This window comes from Plectrocnemia conspersa, unplaced genomic scaffold (assembly GCF_051122295.1).
Source record: "Plectrocnemia conspersa isolate PC_06_02 unplaced genomic scaffold, ASM5112229v1 ptg000011l, whole genome shotgun sequence".
Taxonomy (NCBI): domain Eukaryota; kingdom Metazoa; phylum Arthropoda; class Insecta; order Trichoptera; family Polycentropodidae; genus Plectrocnemia; species Plectrocnemia conspersa.
Window position 1 is genome coordinate 26,747,151 of NW_028277175.1, and position 22,600 is coordinate 26,769,750.

At 34.9% G+C, this 22,600-nt stretch overlaps 4 protein-coding genes across 6 annotated transcripts in view; 1 reads left to right on the forward strand and 3 right to left on the reverse strand.

The window, feature by feature from the left end:
* The window catches only part of LOC148230110 (uncharacterized), a 74,720-nt gene that overhangs the window by 45,949 nt on the left and 6,171 nt on the right, over nucleotides 1-22,600 (forward strand). Inside the window, exon 7 of one of the 3 annotated variants that reach the window (XM_088197429.1) lies at nucleotides 13,578-13,718. The exons of 1 other annotated variant lie outside the window; for it this stretch is intronic. The gene's annotated coding sequence lies outside the window, so the exon portion shown is untranslated. Of the gene's footprint in view, nucleotides 1-10,324; nucleotides 10,595-13,577; nucleotides 13,719-22,600 lie in introns of those variants that run through there. One more of the 3 variants, XM_088197430.1, reaches the window with a different exon arrangement.
* Nucleotides 1,112-7,752, reverse strand: LOC148230113 (uncharacterized). Its single transcript, XM_088197440.1, has 4 exons — nucleotides 7,618-7,752; nucleotides 5,841-5,889; nucleotides 4,620-5,774; nucleotides 1,112-2,161 (listed from the first exon to the last, which is right to left on the reverse strand). Exon 4 carries the CDS (start codon nucleotides 2,027-2,029, stop codon nucleotides 1,169-1,171), a length of 861 nt encoding a protein of 286 aa, XP_088053566.1. The 5' UTR covers nucleotides 2,030-2,161; nucleotides 4,620-5,774; nucleotides 5,841-5,889; nucleotides 7,618-7,752; the 3' UTR covers nucleotides 1,112-1,168.
* Nucleotides 4,411-5,882, reverse strand: LOC148230114 (uncharacterized). Its single transcript, XM_088197433.1, has one exon. The coding sequence runs from the start codon at nucleotides 5,760-5,762 to the stop codon at nucleotides 4,818-4,820; it is 945 nt and encodes a 314-aa protein (XP_088053559.1). The 5' UTR covers nucleotides 5,763-5,882; the 3' UTR covers nucleotides 4,411-4,817.
* Nucleotides 8,949-12,968, reverse strand: LOC148230115 (uncharacterized). Its single transcript, XM_088197441.1, has one exon. The coding sequence runs from the start codon at nucleotides 10,948-10,950 to the stop codon at nucleotides 10,225-10,227; it is 726 nt and encodes a 241-aa protein (XP_088053567.1). The 5' UTR covers nucleotides 10,951-12,968; the 3' UTR covers nucleotides 8,949-10,224.

The following is a 22,600-nucleotide window of genomic DNA, read 5'->3' on the forward strand; positions in this document are numbered from 1 at the left end:
TTCATCCACAATTAATAGGACTGAAATATAATCTTGTTTATAAAAAAATATATAGTAAATAAATGATAAAATTCCTTTATTTATTTTATTACATATTTGCTGATTTATTTACCTCATTAAATATGTCAAGCATATATGTTTAGGGCAAAAGCCGGGATGATTTTCTTTTTGTCCACACAGTCGCGGAGTCTGGATTCAACGACTCGTTTGCAGATCTTTCCTATTACAGAGAGAGAATGCTTATAGGCAGGGCTGTGGAGTCATAAAAAAATTACACGACTCCGATTCCTATATTTACCAACAACACGACTCCGCGACTCAGACTCCAACTCCGACTCAAAAAAGCTCAATTTTATCAGGTTGTGTCATACCTTTGCATGTAGCCATTTTTTACATGTTATAGGGATAAAAATAAAACAAGATCAAACTTTAATAATTATTTATTAGAATTTATTCTTAAAAACAACATTGCTTCTATTAAATCTGTATTCGTAGAGACCCTCAAATCAGAATTCAAATTTTAAGAGCGGAAACTAACCACTCTACGGATACTTGGGTTGGCGGTAATGCTGTAACGATCAATGCTGAATCTTTTATGATTTCTAGATACTGCTGTATTGCCATTTCAACATTTAATTTCGGTCAATTTTTTCCATTATTTTCAATGCATTTGGTTTTCTTCGAGGTTTTGATCGTAGAGCAAGCTCATGATCTCCTCGTTCGTGTCCCTCCTCGGTACATCGTGGATGATCACTCGCGGATTTTTTAGTCCGCGGAGTGACGCCTTGAGGCCCGCTTTTTCGAGAGTCGGGTTTAATGAGATCAACTTCTCGGCCTCGCTCCTGTCCTTGATGAGGACGCACGCCGTGTTTCCAGCTGCTGGGAAGATTCCACCTACATAGCTACCCGATCTACCGGCGCGGGGGGCCGAGTCCGCTGAGCCGGCCGGGTGAGCCGACCCGCCAAACCACTGGGTGGTATTATCTTTCGGACCGGATAGTTCTCGTCACGGGCCGCCAGATGTCGTGGTTAATTTTTATTTAATTATGTTAGTTTGTTAATATTTCGCTAGATGTCACTGGTGAATTTAATAAAAGACTGTTTATCTAGGTAGAACAATGATGTATTGCGCAACTATTGAAGAAATTACATGTATATTATTTTGAAATTAACGCAAATGGTTAGAAATACCGTAAACAACATGATCAACGCACATAGGACATGGAAATTCTCGCACACGCGACAAAACGCCGTTACAACACGCACATAAAAAATCATATTGAAGTTGGTTAGCGCGAGACTGCATTTCTCGCCAATGAACATGAGCAAAAGCGCCAACCTCCACATCAAGACCGCCTTCGAGAAAACACGGAGAGCACACTTTCGAATCGGCACCGTAATTGTAATGAAACTGATTGAACCGATCAAAACAAATATAATGATCGAGGCATACCAATTCGTCTTGCTTTACCGCTGCCGGGTTTACGGCCTTCTTAAATGCTTCTATTGTGCTCTTGGGGCACTTAATTTCTTCGCTCGTCGGGGTCAGGATGACCGCCGTGGAGACAGCCGACTGAGCGGGCCGAGGAGCCTCTCCTCTGAGTTCATTTACGATGCTCGCCATCGTCGGCGGAGGAGGGAGACGGCTCTCGATCGCTCTAAGGCGCCGGTCGAGGTCCGAGTTGACCCGGGCCACTGGCTCGGGTTTTGTGGTTTGGGCTTTGAAGATCTCCCCGAGCTTTCCGAGGAAGGAGTGAAGCTCCTTTTTGCCTGCTCTGGGGAGCCGGTCCTGTGCCTCTATTGCCACTGCGAGGTCCTCCAGGACCCTCGAGAAGCGCTCCTTGGCGGAGGCCTCTGAATCCTTGCAGGAATCGGGGGGAGGGTTCAATCCCTCCGTGCCATTTTTTGGTGGCGGAAGTGCAGGGAAATCCTCCTTTGCGGCCCTCTTCCTCTCGGTTGGGGCTTTCTCTGGGAGTTTCCTTCTCTGGATTCCGGGTCCGTCCTGCTCGGCTGGGGTTCCCCGCTTCATCTTTTTTGAAACGGGTAGCAGGCATGTGGCGTCATGGTAGAGAGCCGCTTAGTTCGCGAGCAAGGCTCAGCGGGACTTCATATTCGCGTCTGCTGTCTTCTGACTGATGTAGTATCTGGGTCGCTACAAAGGCTTTATCGAATTATTTGAGAATATTCGATGGCAATTGACGCATTTGGTAAATCCATATTTTTTAAAAGCGAAATTATATCTTTAAATAAATAAATAAAAAGAATTTCAATTGATTCTGTGTGGATTAATGAGTCGTTGGGATCCACGAAATTTTGTTTGTGGATTACAATGGAGTGTTGATACATTCCATGATTGATTCGATCAATATAGTATGCATACATACAATATATAGTATGCATACATACAATTTCATATACGTATAATTACACACACACTCAAAGCATATAAGTAAAGACATAAAAAACAAGATAAAATAACAGACACAAATCACCTCAACAGGTGTGCATTGTCCCATACGAACTGAACTAAAACTCCATATGTGCAAGAGAAAATGTCAATATTTCTATGGACAGAATTGAGCAGATGAATAGCCTTAGCCAGAGAAGAGTTGGCAAGTGCTCCAGTTCTAGACTTTACAGGCAAGAATAGTGGACGCGACCGAGAACTATAACCACCTTCAGGAGCTTCTTTAGGCGAGAGTGTCGTTTGAAATGTTTTTATTTTGAATTTAGTCGCTACAAAAATCGCTCGTGGTTTGTTGACAAAGCTAAGATGCGCGGACAATCTTGACTCCGGACTCCTGGACGTGGACGGTTCCTTGAAGAAGGAGAGGTCCTCCCATACTAAAGTTCTTGATGAGAAGAGGGAGATTCCTCCCTTCTGAAGTTTTTGATGAGTAGTAGGAGAGTTCCTCCCGTTCCGGCTTCCAAAGATAGAGTGTAGAGTAGAGGGAGAGTTCCTCCCGGCTTGGATTCCCAAGAAAGAGTGATGTACGCCGGCCGTGACCCTCCTTATATAGTCGTCGAGTCGCATGCCAGGCGCACTGGTTGGTGGGGGAAAGCCCTTCTGCGATTGGGTGTGGGAAGCTCGTCTCTAATTGGTCCATTTTGCACGGGGATATGATTCGGAACGTGGCGCTTCGAAGTACAATTATAACACCTCCGAGCCCAAGACGAAACTAACTTCTGGAGCTTAGTTTCTCCGTTCACAGAAATTACATAAAAATTATGATTTATATCCGGCTTTCCGGGAAGCAAAAATGTAAGAAAGGTTGAACCCAAGGTTCTAGGTGGGGTAGTGGATTTAGTGATACCCATTATGGTCACCGTATCCTTTGTATCCAACTCAAAATCTTGGATCGATTCGGGGCTTACCAAGGAGATGCCCACGCCCGTATCGATAAGGAATCGTAAAGAACGTTTAGGGTTATTTAAACATTGTATTATGATAAAGGTTCCAGTGGGGGAGATTGAATGGACTCTGCCGATAGGGGGTAGGTTTGGTTCCTTCGCCTGGCAGTTGGTTTGGGAACTCTGAAGTTTAAATGAATAACTCTCGCATTACGTTTCATTTGGTTTTCGCTGCGGAGTTTACAATTTTCTATTAAATGTCCTTCATCCTTGCTATAATTACAAAACGTGTTCTTATTGTAAGGGTTCCTAACTAAATTAGAATTATTAGAAGTAAAACGTTGATTAGAATTTTTAGGAAAAGAATTATGATTATGGCGTTGATTTGAATCATTATAATTCTTATGTAAAGGGTTATAATTAGGGCGTTGGTTTTCATCACGCTAATTTTTATGAAAAGAGTTATTATTATTTAAGCGTTGATTTTCATCACGCGGTAAGGAATTATTAGAAAAGGGTTTATTAAAATTATTATATGAATTATGGTTAACATGGTTATAAGTAGGTTTCCTTTCAGTTGTCTGATAAATATCAGGCCACCTCTCATCTTCGTCTAATAAGTTAAAAATGTCTTCGATCGACGTCGGTCTACCGTTAAAAATTCGTCTCCCTATCTGGGGATGAAATCCAGTAAGGTTGGAATTGACTGCTGTCTCCTCGAGTTGTGCTAATCGACCGGGTGCAAGCTTATCATCCGGGATAGCATTCTTCGCGTTATTCAACAGGTTTTGGACACGGATCGCAAAGTCGCGAGCATATTCTTTTGAGTTTTGGCAAACGCCATGAATTTTATTTCGGAGCTCTACGGGATTGATCTTCCGCTGATAAGTCGAAATCATAAATTTTTTTATCTCTTCATACGTCAGGAATTTAGAAATTTGAACCTTTGCATCTCCCGTGATGGCTAATTTTATATGACGTATTACACGAGGTAATAACTCCGGCGGGCAACTTGAAATCGCCTCGTCGCAGTAAAAAGTAAAATCATTCAAATCTCCTGTCTTGGGATCGAATGCGCATGGTATAAAACGTGTAAACTCTTCGATCGACATGGTGAAAGATGCGATCGAAGGTAAAGATTTTGTTGAAATTGAAGGTAAAGGGTTGTGGTTACTTGAAGTTAAAGAGTTATTATTTGAAAGATCAAAGAATAAGGGTGTAGGGTTTGAGCGTGTATGGGCAACTTTGACAAACATCAAAGGACTCACAGTTTTTATGAAATTCAAATGCTGGAAAAGCGGCAATCTCTCAGCTCACGCAGAATTAGACTGGTGAGACTCCAGGCTCCGGACTGGGCAACACGTACGTGGATGTTCGTTTGGCTGGACGTCCAAAGCTCCGGTTCAAGGTCGTTGAACTCCGTTATTCTGAAGATGTTCTCGTCTCGAAAAGTCAAAAACAATTAACTAATTCTCGCCGTGTAGGTCCGTGATCAACGTGCTTGCGGCGTGGCCGAATTCATGTAAAAGGGCATCAATTGCAAATTTCTTGAATTTGGACTTGTGAATTGATACCAATTTATATAATTCGACCCTTAGTATGTTTTCAGAAAAGGGTATGCCTTTACTTGATAGCCATTCCATCATTTCAGCCTTTTTAGAATTTGATGTTGGAGATGGGTTAAATTGTTTATTATGATACGACGCATTATCAATTATCACCACCGATCTGGGCTCTAGATTCGGAATTAACATTTCCGTCATCCATTTTTTATAATTATCAAAATTCATATCGTTATGATAATCCCCTGTCTTTACGTGTGATTTGTAAATTAAAAGGGCATTCGGTACAAATCCTGCCTCACCACCAGCGTGTACTATTATGAATCTAGAGCCTTTTGATACAAGCTTCTGAATACCGTTACTCGACGAATCGCTCCAAGCCATGGAAGAAATGTGTGTAGAGTGAACATATGTTTCATCAGTATATATTATAGGCCTTCCTTGTTGTCTATATCTGGCAACTTCTCTTAAAAAAAATATTCTTTTATATACAATTTCGCTTTTTTCTTTTAAAAATGAATAATTGTCGCGTGTTTTGACCCACTTAAACCATAGATCTTTAACGATTAATCTACCCAATGACTTCTCCGATCCTAAAAACGATATTGATTCCTTCACTACTGGGTAAATTTTATTAATCGTCGGCAATTGTTTGTTTGTTAAATGAAAATTGTGGATGCACCTTCTAATCACCGATTTGTCAAAGTCATCCACAACAAATTTTTTTTTACAAATCCTAGTTTTTTTCGGAGAACCTAAAGCCGCACGTGTTCCGTTATTTTTAAATTCCCGAACAATTGCTTGTATCCTTCTGACCGACAACTTTGTCGCTTCGGCTACCTGGTCCATAATAGGTACAACCTAAAAATACACATATTGCTTTATTCACAAATATTTTGACTAGAGTATTATTTTAAAAATAATTACCGAATCGTTGCTTTCATACAGCTTTTTTAAATATGTATACACATTTAACCTAGCCCGGACCAAGCGGGGGACTCGAAGTCCCCTAAGTCGCTATTTTTCGTTGTAACTTTTTAATTACTAATGTTAATAAGTTCATATTATATGTAATCCTGTATTAAATCATTACACATATGTTCTGATAATTTTTAGTAGATTTCATACATAAATAAGGATTAAAAACAAACATTTGTGATGAAATACATTGTTTTGATATTTTTGCGTGCATTCGTAACATAACAAGAAGAGCAGTTGGGATAAAATATTTTGTTTCCCTCACACTTACGGTTATAAATGCATAAAATGTGTATTTCATCCATTAGGTGCGAGCGAGATATACATATATCGCTCTGGAATGCGCACGATTTCCGGTGTCGCACGAAGAAACGGATGACGAAACTGCGCTTCTCAATTCGCGTGGTATTTAGTTGACGGCAAATTTACTTTTTTCATCGTGTTTTTGTGATTTCATCGTTTTATATATTAGTGTTATAATTATTAATGAAATTTACATAATTACATAATATTTAGGTATGTAAGAAGTTTTATTGTCATCATTATTTTTATTACATAGTGTTTTTTTAGTGTAACATGTAAAAACAATAATAAAAATAATGAATCAAAGGCAATATAAAAATTTAAATTAAACATTTCCGATTAAATCTATTGTTTTGGTCTTTTTGCGTGCATTCATAACATAACAGAAAAAGCAGTTGGGATAAAATATTTTTGTTTCGCCCACACTTTCGGTTATAAATGCATAAAATGTGTATTTCATCTATTGGATGCGAACGAGATATACATATTGCTCTGGAATGTTTATGATTTCCGGTGTCGCCAAGGACCTAACGGATCTCTTGCAATTTTTGAGACAGTGTTTATTCAATACGCGAGGTGTTTATGTTATATACTCTGATTTTGAATCTATGAATTCCTATAATTATATAATTCAATAAGATTGCGACACAAATTCAACGATGCAACGTAATTAGTTCATCGACCTAAAATCATGATATACGAACGTTTGTTTATGTTAAAGCAATTAGAGCAAACAAGGGGTCTATTCGGTATCATTCGTTTGAACGAAACCATAAATCGATGGGACACTTGAAACTGGAAACAGTACTAGACTTGTTCTCTTTGTCACAAAGAGATGATGCGTCACATGTAGTCACAGGGTCGATCGAAGGGACAAATCGATGGTGTACATGTTACCTTATGGAATGTGTCATAAGGAAATGCGTCACGTGTGCAATGTATATAAATATGGGAATCAAATAAAGAGAAGACACTTGATATTGATCTCGGAGAGAGAGAATATTGATGATAATATGTAAAGCCCTGCACATAAATTTATAAATGAAAAAATAAATATGTAGTAAGTAAATATATTATTTTTAATACAATAGTTTGAGAAACAGTAGCACTTGTCGCGACATCGGGTAGTAGTGGGGATAGCGGACACTGTTCTGCCCGCCCACAGTGATGAAAATGACATGCTTCGATGATGACGCTTCTTAGTGTAATTTTATTTTACGTAAAAAAACGATAAAATGTTATAAAATATAATAATTCCATGATATTAATATATGTAATGATTGTTCAAATGCATATACTTGATTTTATGCTATTATTTCTTGTCGAAAAGGTCTAAAAATTAGTATGAAGATCGGGGGTATTTCCGTACCCACGTTGGGAGCGTACGTTTTTTTCGTACACTCGGTCCGGTAAAGGTTAAAACAACTTCTTTTGTTTGTCCCGATAATGGTCTTCCTCTTCCTAATTTACTATATTCCGACATCTCGTTAGTTGGTGAACACCGTGTATTTCACAAACTAAACAGACGACCGTTCTGCTCCTTACCAAATCAACTACTGACTGCCCATTTATCCCCGATGATGTCATTTTAACCAATCAGAGCTCAATGCATTTACTAATTCTTTTACAGGAACCAATAAGTTAACAGATTCACAGATACACTCGTACTAATGCAATCGGCATTCTTGGGTGTCTAGCACTATACCTCTGCGGTAATTGTTTGACCAGGTTTTAATAACTCGTAATGGATGACACCAATCATGTCCCACCAAACACAAAGAAGGACCTTTTTTAAGGTCAATGAGGGTTTAGGGGTAGAGCTCTAGACTCAGAACTTGTCCGATTGCGTGTCTGTGTCACAGGGTGTTTGATGAATGTTTTACATTTTGTTATTAATTTATTTTCTAATATTATTTTTTTGTAGCATTTATTTTTAAATAATAAATGAAACAGATCGTATTTATGTCAGGTCTTACTTGTCCCATTGTGATAGTTTTACCAAACTATTATCAATAGTTCTTCCATTGGGTAAAAAAAATGTATTTTTTTTATCTCAATAATTTATAGTATTTAATTATACTTATAACATCAAAAATATTTTAATTTTTTAAAATATTTTTTTTTTTCTAATTATTTTTATTTTTTAATATAAAAAAAAATCTGAGAAACACTGCTGCAATGCCATATTTTGGACGATAGAACAAGCGACTCTTCATAATATGCTAGTCAAATATGAAGCCATAAATAACTCTTTGTCATTTTACGAGTGTCGGTCCAACAACAGTGGCTCTCAAACTGTAGCTCGCGAGCCAATTTAATTAGTAAACATCGATTTTCATATAAAATGCTATTTGTGTATAATTTAGAAATAAAAAACGTAATTCATAAACATATGTATATAATTACAAATGAATATTTTTTTAAATAAAATATAAATTTACAAATCAAAAAAAAAAGTAAAAATAGTCGTCAACTCCCGAAGCAAAAAGATCAAACTGTTATTTCAGCTATTTTTTCTAATATTATGAGTATCTAAAAAAATCGATAACAATGTGTAAAGTAAAGATAGAAATAATTTATTAAAAAGAACAAAAACTGACCTATGGTACTGTGTGATAAATCAGGAAACAGGGCGTGCAAAGCGTGAGGTTGCAAGGTCGACACATGTTTGTTGTCATCTTTCGAATTTTATGGCCATATGCATCCTTTTTTTTTAACACAGATGACAATATCTTCTCCGATGTGGTTGATTTTCAGTAGGCGGTATATTTTCTATAAAATGCCTTTTGGTCAAACGAGGAAGGTGAGTTGCAGCAGGTGGTCTTCCACGAGGGGTAAAACTCAACATATTTCCATATGTTGAGTTTTACCCCTCTTTTACTTATCGACAGTTTTTTCTATGACGTCCAAACGATATAATAAGTTACTTGCTTGTCCTCCAGATTTTTTATATAAAATATAGGAATTCCAACAAGTGGAAGAATATTTTTTTATAATATTTTTTACCCCTTTTCCTCGGGATGGGGTAATTGGAAAGGTGTTGGTCCATACGATCAACTCCACTCATTGTATCGTTGTAATCCTCAACATCTTTGGGTTTCAATTTCGTAACATTTCTCTTTATTGTTTCCGCCATGTTGCTAGTGTGGATTGTTGATAACAATGCGACGTCTTTTTTGTCCTTCCACATCAAAACCAGCATTTCCCCTTTCTATATGAAACAGTTTTACCCCTAGCTATTTGTTTTGTTTTCAGATCTGGAGGCATGCCGATTCGCTTTTTTTGTACCGTGCCATATAAATCTGTAGATCTTCCAATTAAAAATTCTGCCAAATTTGGTGAAGTATAATAATTATCAGTTGTTAGACAGTAACCTTTGTCTAACAGGTTTCATCAAAGACAAAACTACTTTTTCTGTTGTTGGGTGTTCCTGAAAATTTTCGTCATAGGAGGTCTCTTTTCCAGTATAAATAATTGTTTTCCAAACATATCCCGAAACGAGCCCTTTTAGATAATATGCACTGTTTCCACCCCAACCTGCCTTTATACAAGAGGAGGCTTTCATCGACAGTTATATCTCTATCTAGAGAATAATTTTTGCAAAACCTCTCTTGTAGTTTTTCATGTAAAGTCCAGATTTTGTTTAGTTTTGGGTTGGGGTGAGTTTCCGGATTGTACGTCGAATTATCGCTAAAGTGTAAGTATCAGTTACGATATGATATTTATTTTTTATGTAGTAGGCAGTTATGATATTTATTTTTTCTTCCACTAGTTTTTTTACTGAATCTATTGTCATCTCGACATTTCTAGAGCCCACATAGCCTTTAATAAAAGACCAAATTTTTTCTATGGGGTTGAGATCGGGGTGATATGGTGGCGCCTTAATACATCGTGACCAAATTCGTGAAACATGGCATCTATTGCGAATTCTTTAAATTTAGACTTATGAATACATACCAATTTATACAATTCGACCTTCAACATATTTTGTGAAAAGGATATACCTTTTCTCGAAAGCCACTCTATCATTTCAGCCTTTTTTGTGTTTGATGTTGGAGACGGGTTTATTTGATCTGGGCTCTAGATTTGGAATTAGCATCTCGGTTAACCATTTTTTATAATTTTTAAAGTTCATGTCGTCATGGTAGTCTCCCGTCTTTTGATGTGACTTATATATCAAACAAGCGTTCGGTATAAATCCTGCCTCACTGCCAGCGTGTACAATAATAAAACGAGAACCTTTTGATACGGGCTTTCGAATACCACTGTCCGATGAATCGCTCCAAGCCATGGATGAAACGTGTGTGGTGTGAATATATGTTTCGTCAATGTATACAATAACTCTTCCTTCTTGTCTGTATCGTGCAATATTTTTTAAAAATACAATCCTTTTGTATACAACATCTCTCTTTTCTTTTAAATATGGGTAATTGTCACGCGTTTTTGCCCATTTAAATCCTAGATCATTAACAATTATTCTACCCAATGTCTTTTCCGATCCTATAAATGATATTGATTCCTTAACAACTGGGTAAATTTTGTTTACGGTTGGTAATTGTTTATGTGTTAAGTGGAAATTGTGTAAACATTTTCTAATCACCGATTTGTCAAAGTCATCTACTACAATTTTTTTACTGCAAACCCTTGTTTTCTTCGGAGAAGCTATGGCCATCCGTATTCTGTTATTTTTAAATTCCCGAATGATTTTTTGTACCCGTTTGATTGATAACTTTGTCGCCTCGGCAACCTGTTTCATAACGGGCTCTACTACCTAAAAATACACATTATTTAATATATAAATATTTTGTCTATATTATTATGTTATCAATAATTACCGATTTGCTAGTATCGTCCATCTTTTTAAAATATGTAGATAAAATATTATTTAAAATATTATCGGTATCTAAATATACGGTTAGATTCCACTCACAGTCATAAAATCGAACTTCACCAATTTGATCAAAGTATATTCCTGGGAATCTTCCTGGTCTTGAAACGTTGACGTTTGGGTCTGCTACGGTAAACCATTGTGAAAGCCAAGTTATGACGAATCTGCAATGATAGCAGGTTTTATTCGATCCGTGTTGACTTTGACATTTCTATTCTTTAATTTTAGAGTTACGTTAACTGGAGAGGTTATTTTAATTATTTTATAAGGTCCTATGTAATTTGAACTAAGTTTTCTACTATTTGGATTTCTAAGATATACTAGATCGTTATTTTATAATTTAGAATATCCTTTGAATTTCTATCATGGATTTTCTTTGTAATTTCCTTCTTTTCCATCAAATTTTCACGAGCTTAAGTAAAACTTCTATTCAATTTTAATTTCAAATTATCGAGGTAATCTCAATATGTGTACTTGAATTCTGGTTCTTTAATTATAGCTGTTGGTAATTCAGCTTGTTTCCCATAAATTAATTCGAAAGGTGCTAACTTCGTCGCTGTATGAGGTGTCGTATTATACGAAAACATAGCCATATCAACATATTCGTCCCAATCAGATTGGTTATTATTAATATAATGTTTTAGGTAATCGGCTAATGTTGCATGACTCCTTTCTAAAGCTCCGTTCGATTGAGGGTGATAGACTGTAGTCTGAACCTGTTTGATTTTAAATAATTTAGAAACGTCTTGTAATAATTTCGAAGTGAAATCTGCTCCCTGATCTGTGAGTATACTTTTCGGTATTCCGTAACGACAAATAAATTGATTTACAGAAACATTTGCGATTGTTTTTTACTTTCATGGTCCTACAATATCTAAAGCGATTTTCTCAAATGCAACTTCCGAAGTGATGCTGATTTCTAACGGTCGTTTGTTATTTTTTCGATTAGTTTTATTCTTTTGACATGATTGACAATTTTTTATATAGTTCTTTATGTCCATTTTCATATTTTTCCACTTGTATTTCATTTTAATTTTATTTAACGTTCTGTGAAAGCCTGGATGTCCTGAAGTTGGATTATCGTGATATTCTTTGATAATTTTTTTTTATCTGTTCATCCTTTGGAATAATTATTTCATTATGACAAATTTTAACTTCTATTGGAGTATCTTTGAAAATGTAATGAATTATTAATTTTACTTTATTCCAATAAGTCTTGTTTTTAAAGTTTTCTTCCGAGTTATTGCTACTTTCATCCGCGCATTCATAATCAAACAATCGTTTTTTTCCGACGAGTTCTTTTTTTAGTAAAGATTGGTTCTATTTCCAATAGTTTTGCTAATTATATTCCTTCATATTTAGCCTTATCAAATCCATTTACACGATAATCTGTTAAATATTCCGTACACGATTTTTAAAATTAATTAAATTGATACATTTCAAAATGTCATACCAAGTTATGAGGATTGTGAGAAATGACAAATCACAAAGCTGTTCGGATAACGTTAAAGCTTCGTGTTTCATTACGGGATCTAATGAATTATCACTAAGTGTAGTCAGGGCGTCGTGTACTTCAATTATTTGATTTTTTTTTCGGTTTAATACATTCGATTCAACTTTCACAAAGTGGTTTTAAAGTAAAATATGTTAGTTTTTATGATAAAATTTTCCACCTTGCAGTTGATGCTGAAAATAACGTGTAAAGCCTATTTATGATTCCAAAAAAAGTAACTGATTCTACACAAGACACGACTGAATCACAAATGACTAAATTGAGAGAATGACACCACACGGAACAAAAAATGCTCGCGGATTTTCAACTCGAATACGCGATTGAACGCCTTTATTTTTCACTTTCACATTCGAACCATTGTTATAAATGGGATTATTAATATAGGCGAGAATTGTCGTTTGAAATCAGTCGTTGCTACAATATTTGCTCGTGGCTGGTTAACGAAGTGAAGACGAATGACCGATCTTGACTCCGGACTCCTCCTGGATGTGGAAGGCTCCTTGAAGGGGGAGAGTTCCTCCCGGAACTCTCCCACTAACGGAACGGAACCTAATTTATGAACGCCTTTTTATGTTCAGAAGAATTTTCGTGAGAATTTAAATAACTATGAATATTTTTCCACTTACAACATCCTTTATATCCTAACGAGGATTTAGAAAAACAGAATAATTTACAACAAATACAGAAAACCATATTGGATTTTATTGAGTAAAATAGCCACCTTCTAAGGTAAGCTTCTCCATTACTTGACTTGCGGTAATACATACTATTTGTGAATGAACGATTTTCTTCATCTCTCTGATATATAATATCATGATTAACTGTTGCGGATAAATTTGACGATAGGATACTATCTCGAATAGATGATTTAACCTGTTAACCGCTATAAGTAATTTATACTATAATACCCTGTACACTAAGAAATTTCGGAATGCAAAAATATTGTCAAAACTAGAATTTACTTACAAGTTATGTGTTCCAGATGTTCCCGATCCTGAATAAACAAAATCCTATTCAAAAGACCTTAACTCGAGGCTTCTAGCACATGTTTACGAATCTGGCGCTAGGGTTGACACACACATTTTATTTATAATAAAATTTTAGAATTATTATTATAACTCAAATAAAAAATTCACATTATATAGCGACAGTAACTACAAAAAGCCTCAAAGGATTATTTTATTATTATTATTTTTATATTTATTATTATTATTAATTTTTTTTCAACACAAATAACATTGTTTTTTTATGTACGTTTGTACAATTACACCACACATAAATATTAAAAATTTACTTTTGTGTGATATATTTCATAACATGGCACTGCACAGATTGGCACATTACATTGTTTGCAGTAAAATTTAGTAGCCGTTCTTTTTTTGGCTTTTGCACACACGACACATCGTCTTCTATTTATGTTTCTCGTGCTGGTAGACGGCTCTGAGGAAGTAGTTGGCAAAAAACCCATAGAATGGGTATTAGCCCCTATACGAGCATGTAGAGAGACAGACTTCCGCTTACGAGATTGGGGCTGTTTATGCTGATCTAATAATTGCTGTATGACTTTTAGAGCAAATTCTCCGAGAGATACGCGTTTTCCAGTTTTATTCATGTACATGGCATGGGCATTGAACATTGACAAATCAATCGGGTGCCTAAACAATTTTTTATACCATTTCATGGTCTTTCTGGTCGATTTTACAAACGATATCATCATATCACTCCTATCAACTTTTCCCATATTCTTACTGTAGTCATTTGCAGCACTTGGTTTAGTTATAGCTTCTCCGGTTTTATAGTTTGTTTTTCCTGTCTCAATAAACTCGGCGGTGTGAATAGTGGAAAGCATAGTAACGTCTCTTTTATCTCTCCAAGTTTGTGCCATAATGGTATCTGTGTGAAGTGCTATTGATTCGCCACGTTTTAATTTTTTCGCAAATTTTGGCATTCCAGTGCGATTTCTACGCACTGTACCAACGGCATTAGTTTTTTTGTCATGAAGCGCTTGAAATAATTTTGGACTCGTGTACCAATTATCAAGATAAACTGTATGGCCTATATTTAAATATTTTGATGAAAGAAGTGACATGACAACGGTTGCTCCTACCCCCATATCCGTTACGGTCTCATATTCTGTTGTCGCTCCAGTGTAGACAATTACATCCAAAATATAGCCTGTTTTGCAATCACATAAAACGAATAGCTTTATCCCAAAACGACTCGCTTTGGATGGAATAAATTGTCGAAAAATTAGTCGACCTTTAAATAATAGAAGGCTTTCATCTATACAAATTTTTTGATATGGAACAAATCCTGTTGAAAATTTTCGTCGAAACATATTTAAAATTGGCTTTATTTTCGTAAGCCGGACTCAACATGACGTTCTTCTTCATCAGTGAAATATAATATTCGTAAGAGTAATAGAAAGCGATCTCGTGGCATTGTGTCAGAAAAAATGGGCGAATATAGTAATGGATCGGTGGACCAATGACAATCGAGGGAGTTTCTTGAATTTAGTGGCAGCAGCAAAAGCAATGCCAAAAAAACATGAATTTCATCATTATCTGTGTCAACCCACCGCTTTAAGCGCATGGATAAATTGCTTTGATTTTCTGCAATTTTTGCATATCTTTGGTTAGTTTTTGTAACCAAGTGAGTTATAATTTCTTCGTCCACGAAATATTTAAAAAAATCTGCTTCCTTGTTATCTTCGTTTATATTATTCATTTTACATCCAGATAGATTATCGTCGAATGCATAAATTGTTGGACTAAATTCATCTTCTTTCCAAGTAAAAACATCGCCAGTGGATATTTGAGATATAAAACCTTCACCATCATCTTCTTCCAAATCTTCATAATTTTCATCCAAATCAAAAATTACATTATCTTCCAAATCGGAAATGAGATATTCCTCATCTGTATATGTGTCTTGTAATAAATTATCACTATTGTCACTATCCATTTTGGGATTATTAGAAAATATAATTCTCAAAAATTTAGAAATATTTTATCACAGATTTTTAGCAAAATTTCCGAAAATATGTCACGATCACAATAAACCGATGCCGATCTGAACAAATTCGCCGATAGACTGAGGTCAAAATTAGAAAAAAAAATCATTCTGTATATTGGAACATCTTGAAAACATAAATGATAAACATGTGTGCCTACCTAAGAGCAAAAACAACACGTAATATATCTGAGAATATTTTAATTTCAGAATCCCTTCGATGAAGAAGGGAATGGGAAGAGGAAATATCTAATGAGATATTCCAATGCTTTAATTTATCCCACAACTGACTCCTAGTTGAACTTAAACATGTAAAATTGCTTACATCTTGTATAATAATTTACCTAAATAATTATTTTGACAACCCTGATGCCATCTATACGATTTTCTTTGAATTTATGTATGAAAACTTTTAAAATTAGATGACACATTTATATTATATATTTGAGGTTTAAAACTTATCTACCCGATGGAGAAATCATCGTTGCACACCGGTGTGTCGTTAGCGTGTGCGGTAAGTAAGCAGGCGACCCACCGGTGTGTTGTTAGCGGTTAACAGGTTAAGGGGAATAGGCCACGTTGCTGGGTCATCAAATTTGATATTGGAATTTATGTCTGTACTAGATTCGAACGTTTCGATTTGAAAATTATCAATAGTATTTTCACTTACTTTGTTAATATAGTTGCAATCCGAGGGGCGAATATTGAGATGCGCATGCGCGGGCTTTGGCGCCTTCGTCGGGACTCGCGTGCAAATCAGCAGTAAGGGCCCATCGGTCGCCAAACTCGTGTGCAGCGCTATCGCTCCTCTGGAATGTACGCCCTGTTAACTGAATTCGCGTGTTTCCTTTGCTAAAGGCTTTGATGTAACGGCCTCACACAGGCTCACGTAACACTGGTCTCAGAAGTGGGATGGTCAGCAATCATGGAGCTCAAGTAGTCACCTAAGAAGGATGGATCGCGTTTTATATCTTGGATTTCTGCAATGGTATTCTCTGTAGAGGCCCCTGATTTAAGTTGGGAGGTTAGTCTTGCCATGAGGTAATTGTGTTTTAATTTTATTAATGCGTTGCTCCTAGCATAAGGATCTAGAATTGTTGATAAAACATCTAGAAATAGTATTAAGGGGACATCCAATGGTAGATTTTGTAACCCAGCCAACCAATCAGATGTCCATTGTTGATGAACCTGTGCTATTATATGGGGTGGTACGGCTGTCTTGTTTCTGCTAAAAACCAGGATTTCTTCTGGGATTGAGTATCCGGTGGCTGAGACTGTGAGAGTGGTGAATAAAGAACCAGGGATTTCAGGAACATGATGTGCTCTGGTGGAGTGCCTAGTGGGGACCTTCTTCTTAATGCCAGCTGGTTTCTTCGGTGTTTTTCTAGTATCTGAAGTAGATGCCATCTTCACAGAGCTTGGTTTAGATGCTACTTCTTGACTCTGAGAATGATACAGAGTTAGTGCTTTCACTCCTTGGCACGCTTTGAATTCTGCAGCTGCACTCTGCGAATTTTCGTCTTCTGAGTCAGAGGCCAGAGGTAAATAGGCCTCCAATTCCGCCATTGACAGCTTGTTTGTCATTGAGATGGTGCTGGTGTGAGGGCTGAGGAGGCTCTAATGCGGAGGTGGAGATGGAGACTTTGATCGCTTTTCTTGTCAAAGACTTACCTGTGGTCAACAGTTTGTCGACGGGATGGTGATGGGTGGCAATTAGACAGAGATTGAGTCGCTGCAGTAATATTTTATTGAATCAATCATCAATTGATAACCTTTGTTCAAGAGGAACGTCTCCAAATTTGTTATTCAAAGAATCTATCAGTGGCCTGATTTTATGAAAACGGTCATGATTTGGATCATTAGTTGGTAAATGTGTGTTATTATTATTGAAATGCAAATATTGGCGAATTTTTTCAAAACGGTTCACTGTCATTGCATCCCGAATTTGTTGAAATCCATATTTTTTAGACCAATATGATCGAACATTTGGATAGTTGTAAACCGACATAAATATAAGAATTCCAAAATATTTTCTAATCTCGAGTGCTGTAACATTTACGGGGTTATTAATATCTTTTTGTACTGAGTAAAGGTTAGTCTCATGTACAATTTTATCTATCAAATCACTAGTGAAAAAAAATGAAAAAAATCCATTAAAAATCCTCTAAATTTAACTTGTAAATCATTTAGGGCCAAGTTCTTTCTTTTCCAAATTAATTTTCGAAGAGCGTCTCTTCTCACTCCACCTGTTGTAGGGAGTATTGGATCAGCACCCACCGTTGAAATCATGTCCAATACTGAAGAGCTCTCCTGACCGCCTGGATCAATTTCCATAATAATTGGCGGATCTGCATCAGTATCAATATCAATCATTTCAATTTCTACATCTTCATATTGCTTTCTCATTGTCAGGTTAGAATCGACCTCGAAATAATCTTCTTGTTTTTCTAATCCATCTTCCGAGTCATATCCATCGCCCACGTGGTTGTTCAAATATTCTTCTAAGTCATCATCAGCCATAGCAGGGTTTATATTAGTCATCCTAAATAAAAATAAGAAGAAATACAATATAAATAGCAAGAATAAATTATAATATTTAAAATATGAAACACTACATACTACATAACCTACAAATAACATAACTGCATGTTGTTGCATTTCTACAACTGCATGTTTTGTTTACTTTTTGCAATTATTACAAAAAATATAAATCAAAAATTAATAAACAATGGTAGACTCACCTTTATGGAGTATATAATTTTATTTTATTTCGTTTTATATCCAGTAGCACCAATGAAAATAAATGTTGAAACTCTCAGAAATTTGACACATCTGCACCCAACGATTTTTTTTAAAATGTCAATTTCATGCATACAGAGACATCTACCCGAATAATTTAAAAACACGATGGCTCGGCGTATTGTTACACTTACGCAACAATATGCATTGGAGTTCATTTATTGCATGTATACTGAGTTATAAGCGCTTAAACAAATTGTTACAGATATGCAACAGAATGCATTTAAGGGTTAAATTCTGTATTGAGAACAAATTTTTTGTCAAAATGGAAAAATTAGACATTGTAAGCAATCAGATTAAATTAATATACATGAAAATCATTACATTTTTATGCAAATTAAATTAATTTATATTTTGGAAAAGTATACACCCAATCCTGTTTTAACGGAATACATTGGTTCCAGGAACTGATTCAGTAACAGGATTCGGTTTCATGGCTATGGAAATATTCAGTTGTCACAAAAATGTGAAGTTGATCATAAATAAATGACTAAATATGAGAATTTTTAATGCAAAAGCCTTCAATAATAAACCTTACCTAACACACCAACCTATAGTTCAATATTTATTTACCTTTATACATATAAAATGTAACAATTATGTTATTTTACTGATATTGATTATGTTATGTAATTATGTTATAAAGCATGTTCTTTGAATTTATACTTCTTGATATTTTTATAAAACATTGAGTTAATTTTGAATGTTAAAATTAAGAAATATGTGATTAATTAATAATGTTATATGTAATTGATATAATTTCATAATCATAAATGAGTTAAAATGTATAAATATTTGTTAATCCTATTTATAAGTGTAAGTTGAAAGTTTGTAATTACTTAGTTATATGATAGAAAACAGCAATATACTCGATATTGGAAACTACCAACAGTATTAATGTTTCAATTTTAAGCGATATATGCGAGTCAAAAATAGAAACTTGATCTTACAGTGTAAATTATATATCAATCGACTATGTTAGTAAGACTGATCTGTTTTAATATTAAGTTTCTATATTATTAACGTAAGTGCCTTATTGAATATAATATACCCACTCGTTCTTTAAATGTTTCACATTACTATATTTTTATATTATTTCCGTTTAGTAATTGTACTGTGTTATGTTATAAGATTGATATTTTGATTGTATGCGGCAATAATTTGATTTGTATGAAAAATGCATATGTGGCTCAACAATATTGAGTTTTTATTTTATTATTATTGTTTATAATAGTCGATTTTAGACATTATTCATAATGACGTGTGAATATTAATTGACATGACTATGTTATAAAATAAACTTGCATTACTGGATTATAATATTTTTTTAATTTTATTTATCTTTTCCCAACAAATCCATACACTCAAGAATTTTCAAGCTCGGTGTGACTTTCACTCAGATAATTTATCAAAATGTAAGTATTGGAGCAATGGTGTCGAATTGACAAATGTGATTCGCGTCTAAGAGTAAGTTTGAAGTGATTCAGGATTATCGTCCATTGAGTGATTGGTGATTTAACGTAATGTTACATCTTTTTCATGGTCCTTCGATGAAACTTGATCAAATTTAGTTCCACCTACAATCATCACCTTTAGTGAAACTTGGTTTCAAGGGGGCTGTACAATAATTACGAAAGATAATTCAAACAATGCTTATTCAATTTAAGTCCATTAGTGTATTTCTAAACTAGTTTTAAAGCTTCCGAAAGTGTGTGTAATTATAGTACACTTATTGTGTTGCTAGATTTAGATAGACATTACCGTTCAGATTTTTTATAGTTATTGTTGAAACCCTCTACATAACTCATTGAACTATTTTATTACTATTTATTAAAAAATAGAAAATATTTATCAAATAAGAATGACGATAAAATTAGAATCAATATTAGTCAACGTGCTTCGTACATTTTAGAATATTAATATTAGATAATTTAATTTCACACTATAAGACTAAAATCGTCAATGATTAGAATTGTTTGAATATTATTAGTGAAACTATGCGATATATGAAATATGAAAATAAAAAAAATAGCATTGAATCAAATTATAAAAATCAACAACCATATAAATCCGTCGATTATAGAACCATTGCTAGAAAAAATCGAAAAATAAAACATTGGAAAAAAACAAAATACAGTGAAATCTCTTTGTAACGAATACAGAAATAACGAAATTCCAAGTACAACGAATCTTCAATTTGTCCCTGAAAAACTTTCATACAATAGTTTTCATTGTAACGAATACTGATCTCAGTATAAAGAAATATTTTGATCGGAATATAAGAATGACGTTACAACTAATACAACATAATATTTCTCCGAATTCACTTGGTCCTTGACTTGGCGTGTGTCGGATGTATTCACAAGCGACATTTAAGGTGTTGCTCTTTTCTAACAAATTTTATTGTGTTCATTACAGTATCCTTAAAAATGGACATTCAATATAACGAAATTTTTCTTCGGTCCCGTGAGCTTCGCTATACTGAGATTTCACAATTTATATTTACAAGAGATACATTCTTTCATTAACCTGAAATAGAAGAGGAGTCAAGTATACAGGGCCGGCCCGAGAGGCAGGCAGTACAGGCGATCGCCTGGGGCGCTAGACTTGTGGGGCGACGTGATACCAGATAAAGACGTAGTATTCACTTAAAATTGTCAAACAATATTGTTAAATAATATAATCTGATATTATTAAGCGATTTGTTGTAAAGCAATAAAAACATGCATATATTATTTTTATTTGATGCGAATTCAAGAGGGTGAAAGCCGCCAAGTCGGGATGTTGAAAGACCAACAGTTTGGAGAGGGGAACACCGACGGCGATTAAACGACTAAACTTCATATATAATGGTCATTGATTGGCTAAGTACACTGTTCCATATTTTTTAACTTTATATAAATCGAGCATCATCAACCGTTCGCCGGTTAAGTTAGGTTTGCTATTCCATTTTTAAACTGCGTATAATCCGAACATACACCGGCTACAAGCATATTTTTCTTCCAACTTCCTTCCTGGTGTCTTCCAATTCTGATGAAAGTGGAGACACTCTCTTCTTGGAAGAGGTTGTAGAGCTTCCGATTGTTTCGTATACGCCACTCGTTGCTCTCGTATATAGCGCCATATATCCTGCGAAGCACTTTTCTCTCAAATATGTCAAGCAGCTTTTCGTCGGTCCTGGTAAGTGGTAAGTGTCCAGCTCTCTGAATCGTATGTCAGAATTGGTCTGATCTGTGTTCTGTAGAGCAATATTTTTGTACGACGAGATAGTGTCCGCGATTTGATTTGTTTTATTAGGCTGAAATAGTATTTATTTGCTGACACTACTCGTCTCTTGATCTCCTTGCTAAAATAATATGAATTATACATATAGTGACAAATCATAATAAGTTTTTAACAAAGACATACTGAAAAACATTGATACAGACAAGACTAGAAAAATAAATGATGTATAAATCCAGAAATAAATCCAAAATACAGTTAAAGTAAAAAATAATAATAATAAAATACTATGAGATTTTTCTGAGAAACGCTACCATTTATAATTTGATTAAAGACATTTTAATATTTTTAAACTCACTACTTTTTTTATGCAATAATGTAAATTAAATATAATAGACATAAAAAATGTTTTAGAACACTAAAACGCTGCTCATGATAGATCCAAACTGTATTAATTATAATTGCTCTTATTCATCCTGTTATTACAAGTTTATTTTACTACAATATTTTTTGTTTCTTGTCTTCACCTATTGCAGTAGCACGTTGCTGTTTACCTTAACTTTCAACTTAAAATATTACTTTTAAGTTTAATTGATTTTATGATAAATTAAATATTTTATTGTGAAGATCTATTCATTCATTATGCCAAAAATTAGGTGGCACTCTGGTAGCACTGACGTGACGGCGGCGAATGGCAACACGTTCCATGAAGCAGACAATTAATTTATTGTTTTAATTATTGTAAAAAGTGTTTTTTCTTAATTCCTGCAATCACAAAAGTAGCGTCGAAGCATGTGCTAAAAAATTATCGCCTCAAACTACCATTTTGTGACACGCGAAACGGTTTTTGTACGGGTTTTTTGTCATAATCTACCAGGAGTGCATATGAGTAAGAAGGTAGCTGACAATTAATTTAATATTTTAATTATTAGGAATACTATTTTTTTCAATTTCTGCAAATTATGCTTGGAT